Genomic DNA, 12,617 nt, shown 5'->3' on the forward strand with positions numbered 1-12,617 from the left:
ATGAATATTTGGTAATAACAAACTCATTTTTATGCAAGATGCAATCTAGTTATAATGAGCCTTGAATATATGTACGTTTTTGTGGCTTCAACCATGCAGACGTTACGCCTGCTAGAGCAGCTGCAGTCTGTGGTGACGTCCCGCGAACCCGAGACTCCGCACGAACTGTGGTTCCGCGAGACCCTGGGGCCTCTCATATCCGAGACCCTGGAGACCCTGCGTAACCCCCACGACCCGTGGCGACCACAGGCGAGCTGGGCAGCACTGAAGCGCCTGCATCTGCGCCTGCAACGACGCTCGCACGAGGAAGGGCCCCAGCTGCTCATGGAGCGGGTCTCTCCAGCACTCGCCGCTCTCAAGAACTCGCGGGTGAGCACACCTTCAGAAACAGAGCAATAGGCAGCCCTCCCCGTCTGTCATTGTGAGTGAAATAAATGAAAATAAAAATAAAAAACAAGTGATGATTGCATCAATACTTGAAGTTAGGTGAATCGGTGTGTATGAAACCTTAAGAAGCTCAAATTATGCTCTGAAATAATGCTGTCATTAATTTTGCCACCATAGCTTCATTGATGAATGGTTACGTCAAAGATTTCAAAGTGTTTTTTCATATTTTATCTACATTGCTTAAAAACATTTTTCAAAAACTTGGTATTTGTTAGAAGACATTGTACTTAATTTTTATCGATTAGGGATTACGTTAGCCCTGGTAAATGTCATTATAATCTGTGATGTCACTGTGACTGGTGCAGGAATTTCACAGTGGTGTCGCCACCTGCACTTTCTTGTTGCACGTTTTCTCACCTACCCAGCGTCTGTTTGTAGCGGTTATTTTTGGTTCTTTTTCTTTACTAATGTGAAAAAAAAAATGCTTTTTATCTTTAGTATTAAGGTAGGTCATTTTTGCTCGGGTCAGCGGGACCATGTCTCAGATTGAAATTTGCATTTCCAAATCTGCTTGTTCATATTCACCGGCACCTTTCATCCTCCCATGCTGCAGGTGCCCATGCCCGGGTGCTCGGGGAATGTCCGCATCGCAGCGGTCCAGTCATCCATAGCTGTGCTGCCCACCAAGACCAAGCCCAAGAAGTTGAGCTTCCAGGTTTGTAGGTCCCTCCGCACTCGCAGTGTCTGCCATTATCCCCTTCGGGCGCGAGTTATGATTCACTGTCTGCGAATGTGTTGAATTTGCGTGGCATGGTTCCAAAGCACTCAGTATTACATTTCAAGAAAGAAAATAAGGAAGTGTTTTGTTTCGATCAAGTTTCAGTAATTAATGTTAGCTAGCATGTAATTAAGCATCTAATTAATATTTATGCCATCAGCATCAATATTTGCATTAAAAAATGAAATATTAGGCCCAAGTGCAAGCACAGTTTGTTTTTTGGTTGCATTCATTACAAGCAAAGAAAAAAAATTCTCTTGACGTGGGTCCTGGAGCACGGCACGTCAACTGGTCGTCGAACATGGTAGTGTCGTCAGCAAAGTGATTTTTTACAGCATTACGCAACATAAAAGAGCTAAACGACCGATATATGTTCACTTGGGAAGCCTGCACCAATGTGCACCCCACGTTTCGAGCCATTTGAATAAAGTGTGTGACTTGCTTCTAAATTTGGTCTGTACTATGCCACTGAAGGAGTTATCATAGCTGTGCAGCAACAGATGCTCTCATTTTGTGGTGATGCTTATCACCTGGATATTGATGTCTGTGGCAAGTTTCAGGTTAGTTCTGGTGGCAGATTTTGAACTCTGGCCCTCTCATGTTGTAGGTGGGCCATGACAGCACTACGTGAGAATGTTTTTTGTTCGTGTTTTTTTTTTATCATTTTGAAGTTTGTAGTTATGAGTACAGCTTATATGCAGGATTGGGTTGTACACTTCAAGATGTGGTATCTTTTGCTTGTGTGTTGACAATGATGTCAAGCAAGTGTGTTCATACAACGGTACAGAAACATTTTTTGGTTTGTTTGTTTTTTTGTTGTTGTTGTTGTGGGCAGATTTTACTGTGCCTGTTTGTGAAGCAAAATACTGCTGACCTTTTGTCACGAGCGGTTAATGTACGTGCATCAATGCAAATCAAGCACGAGGGGAGTGAGTTTCCCTAATTAATACTGGCTGACTTGAGACATGTTAACGGAATGCTCGCAAGAAGATAGATCAGGAAAAGAGATGAACCGGATGAGGGTTACTATAGTTTAGTGCTTGTCTGGGTGTTTCTTCACCTCATCTGTTGTCTTTTTCTGAGCTATTTTGCTATGTCTTGAGCAAATGAAGTGTTCTCCCAAGAATGCTGGCGTCCAAAGGTTTCAGCACATCGCCTCTGCGCTGCCTGTGCAGGGCTCGGACGGCCAGCGGTACACGTTCCTCTTCAAGGGCATGGAGGACCTCCACCTGGATGAGCGTATCATGCAGCTGCTCAGCATCTGCAACAGCCTGCTGGCAAGGGGGGCCACGGGGGCCAGTGCACCGAGGGCTCGCCACTACGCGGTCACTCCCCTGGGCTCCCGGTCGGGCCTCATCCAGTGGCTGGACGGGGTGACCCCGCTGTTTGCCCTCTACAAGCGCTGGCAGCAGCGTGAGGCCTCCTCCGTGCTCAGACCCTCCGAGCTGTTTTATGGCAAGCTGACGCCTCTGCTCAAGGAGCAGGTAAGGATATGATCTGATTTCGATGACAGTTGAGGGCCTTCATAATAGTCAATTAGGTATAAGAGACACCAGTGTGCCTACAGTAAAGTACATGTTGATAGGAAAATGCATACAAGGCACCCTACTTATAAGAGACATCTCATATAAGAAACGAGAATTGCTGCCGAGAGCATGAGTCTTATAAAGGGGGTTTAACTTCATCACATGTCAATGATCCACAGATGTGCTTGCGCTGTGAGCATTATACTCAAACCTCGTGATAACGAAGTTGAAGGGGAGCCACAAATATTTCGTTATATTCATTACAGTCGCCGACCGATTTTTCTGACCTGGCGGAGACCGAAAAACAATTCGAAAGATCGAACAGTGCAAAAAATTTGTTTTTGTCAGAAATATGAACTTTATTGCATAAGGCAGGCTTAAAAAAGTCCATGATTCTGCCTTGCCTCATACTATGCTCGGAAGCAATTTGGTTCGCCCATATTTGCGCCAAAGTGTCATCGTCACCGTAAATGCTCGACAAAAACGTCACGAAATTGTCATCGTCCGCACAAGCGAAGTTTTGAAATGTCATAGTAGCAGGCACATTCACTCCACTACTGCGCAGCTCCGCCTCCTCCCTGTACGGTGCGATGACGACAGTGCTGGCCACTACGGCTGACGGAAGACGAGAAAATGGTCCCGTGTCGCGTTTTCTAAAGAATATGACGTTTTCTTTCCAATCTTGGAGGCAGGAATGCCATTTTAATATTAAGCCACTAAGCTTAGTCAACACGGCAGAAAATTTAAATGGTGACGTCTATACAGGTTTGTGGCGCGGGTCAAAACAAGTGATTTAGTCCGAAAAATCCAACTTTAGGGGGCGAATTCGTCCAAAAAATTTGTTGAACAAATGCATTAGCCATATGGGAACTCTGACGGTGCACTTTTAAAGTCTGAATTTTTGGAGTCCGAAAAATTGGTTGGTGACTGTATTTCGTTATATCAATTATAACAGTTGGTGACAATGTATGCTCAGATGGGCGCTATCTATAAGCGTGCAGAGAAGGAAACCGCTTTGCGGCCCGATGTGCCGCTTCGCAACCACATGTGCGGCAGAAAATAAATTGTTGAACCTCATTAATTTGAACTTCTGGTAATTCGAACTCACGCTGAAGTCCCGTCAAAGCTATGTGTATTCTAATGGGCGAAAACGCCCTGTAATTCGAACACGCAAGCACTTACAACGATTAATTCGAACATACTGCACTCCGAAAATGCTCTCAGCACTATGCCTAATCCCGCGGCAGCACCTCTCAACGCTGCGCGCGAAGAAGGAAAAGAAAAAAAGGAAAGAAAAGACTGTGGCGGATTGTTTGCTCTCTCTCAAATGCCGATCTGGGACGTGCCTGTGCCACACTTCTCCCTTTTCAGTCTCTGCACATAGAGACCCTTCCCCTTTCAAGGCCGCGTGCGGAGAGAAAGGAAAAAAAGAAAGCTGTTGCGGAGAGTGCTCCTTTCTCGGTGCAGAGGGTGAAGCGGTTATGCTCTGGTGAAGCGGCTATGCCTTGTTACACGTCCGCCTCTTGCTTTCCAAGATCAGTAGCTGACAGTTGAAAAAATTAAACATCACCTCATCACATTCATTGCTTCGTTTTTTTTTGGGGGGGGTGGGGGGGGGGGCGGAAGCTGCGTCGCTTGACGGGCGCATTGACGAGCGAGTTATCTCGAGGCCTAATGAGACATGCTCTTAAACTTCCTGTGCTTCTGTAACCTCTGCTTCGCGTTTAGATAACTGATAGTGCAAAAACTGCTTCGGCAATTGGAGTGGTCATTGTCCCTTTAGCCATCGTTCATCTGAGTTATGCGATGCCGTGTCCTAATGATACTATTCGTTAGTTTCAATTAGGCTCTTAGCAATGAATGCGATACCAACAGTCTGGTCGCATGGAGAGTACAAAATAAAAGCATATAACAGCCGTCTTTAATGCCTGCCAAATTAGCGCGAGTGCCAGTGATCACACCCCAGGTTCATAACAACCTTGCCCCCCCCCCCCCCCCCCCCCGATCCGCCTTTGCGTTCCTAGTTCCTCCCGGCCTTTTCAAGATAGGTGGCACGTTCCTCTCCGCTTTACTAACAATCGATTGCAGGCCATGCACCCGGGGTGATGCTGTCGCATCTGCACTTCGCACAAAGGTGGCAGGTCGGCTCTTTTATTCAATTGTATGGACAGTCACGGCTAATTTTGTGCCGTTGCTGCCGCCGCAGTCATTCACCGTATAGTATACGTATCTATATATATAAAAACTCGAGAAAAAAAAAAAGACACCTGTGCACAACACCCAGCTCATCACGATGCACCACCGCGCGACTCTCCCACTTGTACTTTACCATGCGAGTGTGTGTGTGTGTGGGGGGGGGGGGGTAGATGCTTGTGTGTGCGCGCTTATCCTTCAGTGGGGAGAATCGTGTGCCTTCGACTTTAACCGGAATGATTGTGTTGGGCCCGGCAGCTAATGCAAAGGTCACTCCGCTGACTGCGCAGGCCCCTTTGCGAAAAGAATGTGCTTTTTCATACACAGCGAGGTATGACAACTGGGACACAGCGAGGTATGACAACTGACAACTGAGTGTTAGTTTGCACTCATCTGTACCTGTGATTACGTTTCGAGCAGCAAACGTTGTTAGTTCGCTCTCGTTATTCTTGCTTTCATGCATCATTTGTGCTTGAGCAGCGGGCTGCACGTTTCGATCTGCTTGCCGTTCTCAGCGTTACATTCCAAGTTGTTGCTATTGCATTCATTGCTTCGCCCTTTCTGTGAAACTGTGACTTTTTTTTATCTCTGCTTTAGCTTCGTCACCCCTGCTCGCGCGCTCTTGCCCGCTTGTAAAACACACAATACATGGGGGATGTTATCGATTCTGATATTGCACAAAACATGACGGCGCAGCCGCCAGTGGCATAGCCAGGTGGAGCGAGGCACATCAGGGGAACATGCCCCCTCCCCCCTCCTTCCAAAATATATTTTTTGCCATGGCATATATATAGCTCAATATTACCATTTGCATGCGCCCATTCAGATCAAGGTGCACTTCCCCCCTCTCCCATCTAAAAATAAAGTTTTACCTACGCCACTGGCGATCAAGAAGACCGGTCAATAAAAACAAAATGGCTCTCACCTTCTGGTCATCTTAGGCGTATGCATAAGGGACCCTATGAGGTTCTTATTTCTTTATGCACTGCTTTTTAGAACACGTACTACAGTCAAAACCCGCAATAACGAAACCCCGCGAGTACGAAATCCCCGCGGCAACGAAATGTTTCCGGATCCCCGGCGAACGTTCATAGAAGCCCATGTATTACGTATCTCGCGGCAACAAAATGTTTTTGAACAGCGATCCCATCCCGCATTAACGAATTTTCTACCACGGTGCTTCGCGATGGTGGGGCCGGGAGCTGGCGTCTTGGGCTCATTGGAAAGAGCATTTCTCCATGTTTAACTTTCTCGCCTCAGCTGGCTCCTCCCTTTAGAAACAAGCGCACAAAAAGCAAATGTTTGAAGGTCGTTTCGAGGCCCTTGATTGGCTGTGGCCACCATGTTGCCTCAGCTCGCCTCGCCATTGGCCCGATGCTCGCTTCGGGAGATCCTCGTCTGCTGCTTGTGCGTCGCGAGGACATGGGTCTCGAAAATTGCTACTTCGTGACGTGTTCACGGCTCGATGATCACTTAAGATATAATTACGCTTTAGTTAGGAGCAGTAGGCGGATGCGCGATAAGGTTACTACGAGTGCGGCGCATCATCGGAGTCGTCTTTAGCCCTCACTCCGCGGACAGCAAGACTGCGGGCAGCAACGCTGCGCTAGTGCACTCGTGGCGACGTGCTTCGTCGCAAGCAACGAAGCTGTAAGCGGTGGCAGGGTCAGATTACTACGAACGGGCGCGCGGTCTACGAGTGCGGCGCGTCATCGGAGTCGGCCTTAGCCCTAACTTCACTGACAGTGAGACTGCGGGCAGGAACGACGCGCTAGCGCATCCGAAACCACCAGCGGGTTGTTTGGGATGCGCCGGACACTCTTTGCTCCTTCGGCACACATGACAACGACGTAGCAATGGACCACTTTTTCCAATGCGAAGGCAGAGCTTTGAAGTTGTTGCATGGCAAGGGTCGGCAAAGTAAGTTGACAGACTTCTGGCAATAAACTTTTGTTCTGCTGGCCGTATCACTGTTTTTATGTCTCATACTCGCGGTAACGAAATTCTCGCGAAAACGAAATTTTTCGGTTTCCCCGGCGATTTCGTTATTGCGGGTTTCGAGTGTACAGAAGGATTTTGGAGTATATACAGAATGCTCTAGACACATAAAACATTGCTGCAAAAGGAAAACGAAATTTGTTAAGTCATGTAGTTTCAGTACAGAGAGATGGGTGCCGGAGGAGGTTGGCTTTATGAGATTAGCTAAATCACGTCATGCTAAGCCCAGCAGTATAATCAGTTGTGAAGAAAAGGAACCTTTCTATATCAATGGAGTCGTCTAAAGGAAATGCAGGCGCGACTGTGTGTGTCTCTAGTGTCTTACGTCACAGCGTTTGTCTGCCATATATACTGATATATATAACCACATATATAACCACATAGGTGTTTCGAATGTTATTTAATGAAGTACAATTTTTGTTCCTCAGTATTCTGTTTATATGATACAAAATAATCACTGAACAAGTTTTTTCATAATGGCCAATATAATGATGCCATTATGTTTGCATCATCAACTAAGATAGGGAGTGCCCTTACGATGACTGTCTTCATGAGATTTGAAATGGATGGAAATATTTCTAGCTGTTCACAGGAGACAAGAGCCCCAAATGCCGTTGAATGTAAATGCAACTTGCTTCTCTACGAGGATGTGAAGTTAGCTACTCCAGATTGCTCCAAAATGGGAAAATTTTGCTGCTCCAAAGTGCTCCAAAATGGAAAATTTGGCTGCTCTAAAGTGCTCCAAAATAGAAACTTTCGCTGCTCCAAAAATTGCTCCAAATTAGAAGACCTCGCTGGCATCACTGCTACATTTATTTTCACTACGCTTAATTTGTTCTTGAGGCTACACTCTGCTTTAATCGATTGCGAGGCAAGCCGTCTAGTGAATTGTGACTTGCTTGCTCAGGGCATCACCAACTTGGACAATCGTCGTGATTGGCCCGTGAGCGTCTTGGTGAGCACACTGCAGGCGCTCATGGCCGAGACTCCCAAGGACTTGGTGGCCCGAGAGCTGTGGTGCGCAGCGGTCAGTGCCCCGCACTGGTGGCGCGTCACCTGTGCCTTCAACCGCTCAACGGCCGTCATGTCGACCGTCGGATACGTCATCGGCCTCGGCGACCGACACCTCGACAACATGCTGCTTGACCTGCGCACCGGAGAGGTCAGTTTCGCAGGATTCACTTGGCAATATGCTTGGGTTCGCTGTCGTGTAGTTTGATGGCAGCCAACCAAAAAAAAACTAGGCCAGTTGCATGCCATGAAAGCAGTTGGACCGTGAAGGTGTAAGGGTGGACAAGTGTATGGGAGACTGTCAATTATCTGTGTATGGGAGACTGTTATCATCACTTGGCTTTACTTTTCTATTTCTTTATTCACACTCTCCCCACTGGTCAGTGACCTGCGGGACAATGGACCACTATGCAGATAGCGCAGGCTCAACTTAAAGTTCCACTGTTAAAAATGACATTTGTAATGAAAAAAGTTTTTTATAAGTTTTTGTTTTGGTCTTGCTAATAGGAGCTTGTGGTCTGTGAGTGCAAGTCGCATACCATTTCTATTGGAGGCAGTTTGCACACAAGTGATGCTGTAACATTCCTGCTTTTCTTGGTTTCAGGTGGTGCACATTGACTACAATGTGTGCTTCGAGAAAGGCAAGAACTTGCGAGTCCCCGAGAAGGTGCCCTTCCGCATGACCCCCAACATCGAGGCTGCGCTCGGGGTCACCGGTGTCGAGGGACAGTTCCGTCTGGCCTGCGAGCAGGTCAGTGTGGTCAGGTGCTAGTGTCAGGGCATGTATTTCTCAGCAGCTATTATGTAGTACATGGGCAGTGGTACTGTATTGACTCGCGTAATCCTCGCACTCGCATGATTCTCGCACCCCCCACATCGCCCAAGAAAAATGCGATTTTTTTTTCTCGAGTAATTATCACACCCCCGAAAACTCCCGCAATAATGTTGTCTGCTCGTTCCAGCCATTGATGATGATAGCGTGCACTATCTGGCGCCATCTCTTAAGCATCAAGCGTACTATTGCACAGAGATTCAATCCAATTCAATCCAAGCCGAAGTGGCCAGTGCGCGTTGCGGTACAGTGTACTAGAAAGGGCAGTGAAGCGGGCGGAGAGAGCGACCCATAGGACCGGTTGACGTCGCCGCTGGCGAACGAAGCGGCGGCGCTGTAGTCGTCCAATCTTGAAGGCGGCTGCTTCGTGTTGCCAGCGTTGCCGGTTCCTTGGCTGGAATGCGCTTGTTTGGAAGTGATTCTTCCGCTTTTCTCTCATGCTATAACGTTCGAATGGCTTCTAAAAAACAACGCTTGAACCATTGCTTCGCTCCTGGATGCAGCACAGGGTACTCTCGAATGAAACAAACGGCGAAGCTTTCGTTGTTTAAAGCGCCCGCAGACCCAGAGCGAAGAAGCGTTTGGGAACGTTATTTGCACAGAGGCGACAAGAGACTAACACCGGACTCTGCAGTGTGTGAGCTACATTTTGAGCAGCGTTTCATCGTTAGGGATATGTGCACATCATCAACGGCACGGAGGTACGGATTCCTCGCGGGACGCCAACGCTAACACCCGACGCTGTTCTCACCATCCTGCCTAACGTTGCCCCGCACTTGAGCAAGCGCTTGCCTCCAGAGAGAAACGTAAGGAAGAGATCCGAAGAGGATGCTGTGCCACGAAAAAGGCGACGGCTGTCAACTACGGACGAGCCAGCTGTGCAGAACAGGTCTCCTTCAAGCGTATCTGATGTCCTCAACGAGCCCACGGCGAACGACGACGCCCTTGCGACGATTGCAGCTTTGAGGGATGTGAAACTCCCCAACAGGTACTGGACATTTCACGAACTTCGGGAGGTTGACGGTGCGTGCTTTACGTCTTGTTCACCTAATGCTTCCACGGGTGAACTGAAAGTAGAAAAGGCCGTGTTTTTTTACTGTGAAAGCCGACGGTGGTATCCACTCGAGAACTTTTGTTCAAGGGAAATCCGTAGCAGAGGCTGCTGTTTTTACGATGCTGGACGCAGAAGCGGTATTGGACCAAGCATCTCTACTGCATTTGTGCAAGGGTGCGGGAACACAAGGTGATTTTTTGACAGCCAACATTACTGTGAATTTGCAATGCCAGCTTGAGTTGAAGTCGGGAGCAGTTTTAGTGTCAAGTGCCTTGGAAGCACCAAGAAAGACGGAACGCCCTGCTTCAGCTGTAAGTACTTGAGAAAGGCCCTCATCACAAGGCAGTTGCGGATCAGGAAACGACACAAGACATCAAGGGCCTGCAGTAGTACTGTGAAAAAGCTGAAGGTGTGCGCCCGCAGGAACAAGAGGCTCATGGTGAGGCTGGGGAACCTAGCAAAAGATGTTCGTAGGTTGAAGGATGAATCTGCTGCGACTGCTGAAGAAGTATTAGCAGCAAAGATAAGCTTGCTGTCACCAAAACAACAAGTTGCCGTCAGACAGTGCTTCGAATCAGCAAAAATGAAGAGCCCTTGCGGGATACAGTATGATAAAGAATGGATGCTGGAGTGTATTCTGCTCAAGATAAGAAGCCCGAAGTTGTACCAATATATGAGAAAGCAAAACATTCTTGCTCTGCCAAGTGAGACAACCATCCGAAAATACATGGCTCAATACAGAACTGGCTATGGTTTTGATGAAAAGATGTTGAGCGGCTGAAAAAAAAAGTGGCTGAATTTGACAGCTTCCATCGACATGGAGGTATTGTCGTAGATGAGATGAATTTGTCAGAAAACCTGTCAGTAAGTGCAGATGGCAAAGTTGAAGGCTTTGTGGATTTGGCGCAGTACACTACTAAAGAACAGCACTCACTCCTATGCTATCACGGGCTTGTCGTAATGTTCGTGCCACTTGTGGGTAGTTGGACACAGGTGCTTGAAACATTTGCAAGTCACGAAAATGTCAAAGGCGACCTTTTAGCTAAGATTGTGCTCGAGGCGACAGTGCTGGCGGAGAAAGCAGGTTTGTTTGTAGACTTCCTGACCTGGGATGCAACATCATGGAACAGGGCGATGTGGAGAAAATTCAATATACATGCTTCTTCAAAGGAAGTTGTCTGCAAGGCTGTGCATCTTGTTGACAGCAACCGCTTTATTCACTTTTTCTCTGATTTCCCGCACCTTGTAAAGAATGTGCGCAACCGACTTTTGAACACCACATTTAACACACCTGAGGGACAAGTTTCACTGCAGTTTATTAAAGAAGCGTTCAAACTTGACAGTGATTGTCACCCTGAAAGCAATGCCAAGTATTACTGCTGTTCACTTAATGCCCAATAATTTCGAGAAAATGAGGGCAAGTTATGCTTTTCAGATATTTGGAGACGGTCCACTTCAGGCCTTTTTCATTTATCGTACACAGCTGCAGAGACGCTTTGGGAACATCGATGCCACGAAAAGTTTTTTTAAAAGGATGAAAGCTCTGATCGCTGTTATGACTGGCAGATATACTGCAGAAGCCGTCCAGCCAAACTCTCCTAGTGTAGGAGTCATAAAGGAAATGCTTGAGTTCCTAAACAAGTGGGAGGACCACACAGACAAAAAGCAGTTCCTCAGCCAATCCACAGCAGAAGGGCTAAGAGTAACCCTTACCAGCACTCTTGAGCTCCTCTACTACCTACACAAGAAAGTGGGATACACGTACCTGATGACATCTCGACTCAGCCAAGACAAAGTTGAGAACTTTTTTGGAATTGTAAGGATGTCTTCAGGCTGCAATACACACCCGACCCCGCAGCAGTTTCTCCTCACAGTGAACTGCCTGTCGTTTTATAACCTTGCCCGTAGCGTAACAGGTGGAAATTCAACTGCAGATTCTCAGCTCCCTGCTCAGCATTGAAGACAATGAATTGACAGGTAAGAAGAAACTGATGGACACAGTGAATTTGTACTTGAACAAGCAAGCTCCTGCCAACGAGTCAACGTCAGGAAATTCTTCAGAACATCCGTGCAATGTCAGAAGAAGCGACTCGAGCCTGATATGTCACATTGCCGGCTACGTTGCCAAGAGGTGCGTCTTACCAAGCAGTTGGCCTGCTTGTACCGACTGCCTTCTGCTTTCAGCACAAGATGGGCGTCGCATGCCTGCAGCAGAATTCATCAAGCACATCGACCTGGGTGGCCTGCATTACCCCTCACTTGAACTGGTGAAGTTCATCTCACGTCTTGAAGATGTGTTTACAAACTGCTTCAGTGGACGCAAACTTCATAGCGAGAGTGTTATGGATGTGTTGCACATGATTCATCATGCTTCCCCATAGCAGGTTGGCTGCGAAATTTACGCCAAGAGCCTAACAGCACACATTGTTGGGTTTTACGTTACTATGCAACTGCACTTTTTTGTGAAAGGCAAGAATAAGTCAAATCTGCTGAGGAAACGTAATTCAGCCAAGCACCTCAAACTAAGCAGGCTAAACTAGGTGCATGGCAACTCTCTTAACATGGATTATGCTTTTGCCTGCCTCGCCTGCTGTTATTTATTTTCTGAGATTTACCTTGCCAGCTGTGAGGATTTGCTGAATCAAAGCAAGCGGCTTCCCTTTTGTATAGTAGTTCAGTTGTTTTTCTACCCATTACAGGGTAATGTTCTCATTGCATTAGTGTGAAAAACAATTTCATATATCAATGCCCTGCACCCTACTGCCTCATGTGTGTGTTCTCAAATTCTGTGATGTATTGTCACTATTAAATCACAGATTACAGAGACCATGACCTTGT

At 47.1% G+C, this 12,617-nt stretch overlaps 1 protein-coding gene across 4 annotated transcripts in view; it reads left to right on the forward strand.

Annotated features, from left to right (window-relative positions):
- nonC (serine/threonine-protein kinase Smg1) overlaps window positions 1-12,617 on the forward strand; it is a 195,597-nt gene that overhangs the window by 114,818 nt on the left and 68,162 nt on the right. For all 4 annotated transcript variants that reach the window (XM_075869329.1, XM_075869330.1, XM_037430511.2 and 1 more), the window contains 5 exons: window positions 100-369; window positions 1,001-1,102; window positions 2,341-2,649; window positions 7,790-8,044; window positions 8,498-8,644. In XM_075869329.1, coding sequence (XP_075725444.1) covers window positions 100-369; window positions 1,001-1,102; window positions 2,341-2,649; window positions 7,790-8,044; window positions 8,498-8,644 — 1,083 coding nt within the window. The remainder of the gene's footprint in view (window positions 1-99; window positions 370-1,000; window positions 1,103-2,340; window positions 2,650-7,789; window positions 8,045-8,497; window positions 8,645-12,617) is intronic.

The sequence above is a fragment of the Rhipicephalus microplus genome, chromosome 7 (assembly GCF_043290135.1).
Source record: "Rhipicephalus microplus isolate Deutch F79 chromosome 7, USDA_Rmic, whole genome shotgun sequence".
Taxonomy (NCBI): Eukaryota; Metazoa; Arthropoda; class Arachnida; order Ixodida; family Ixodidae; genus Rhipicephalus; species Rhipicephalus microplus.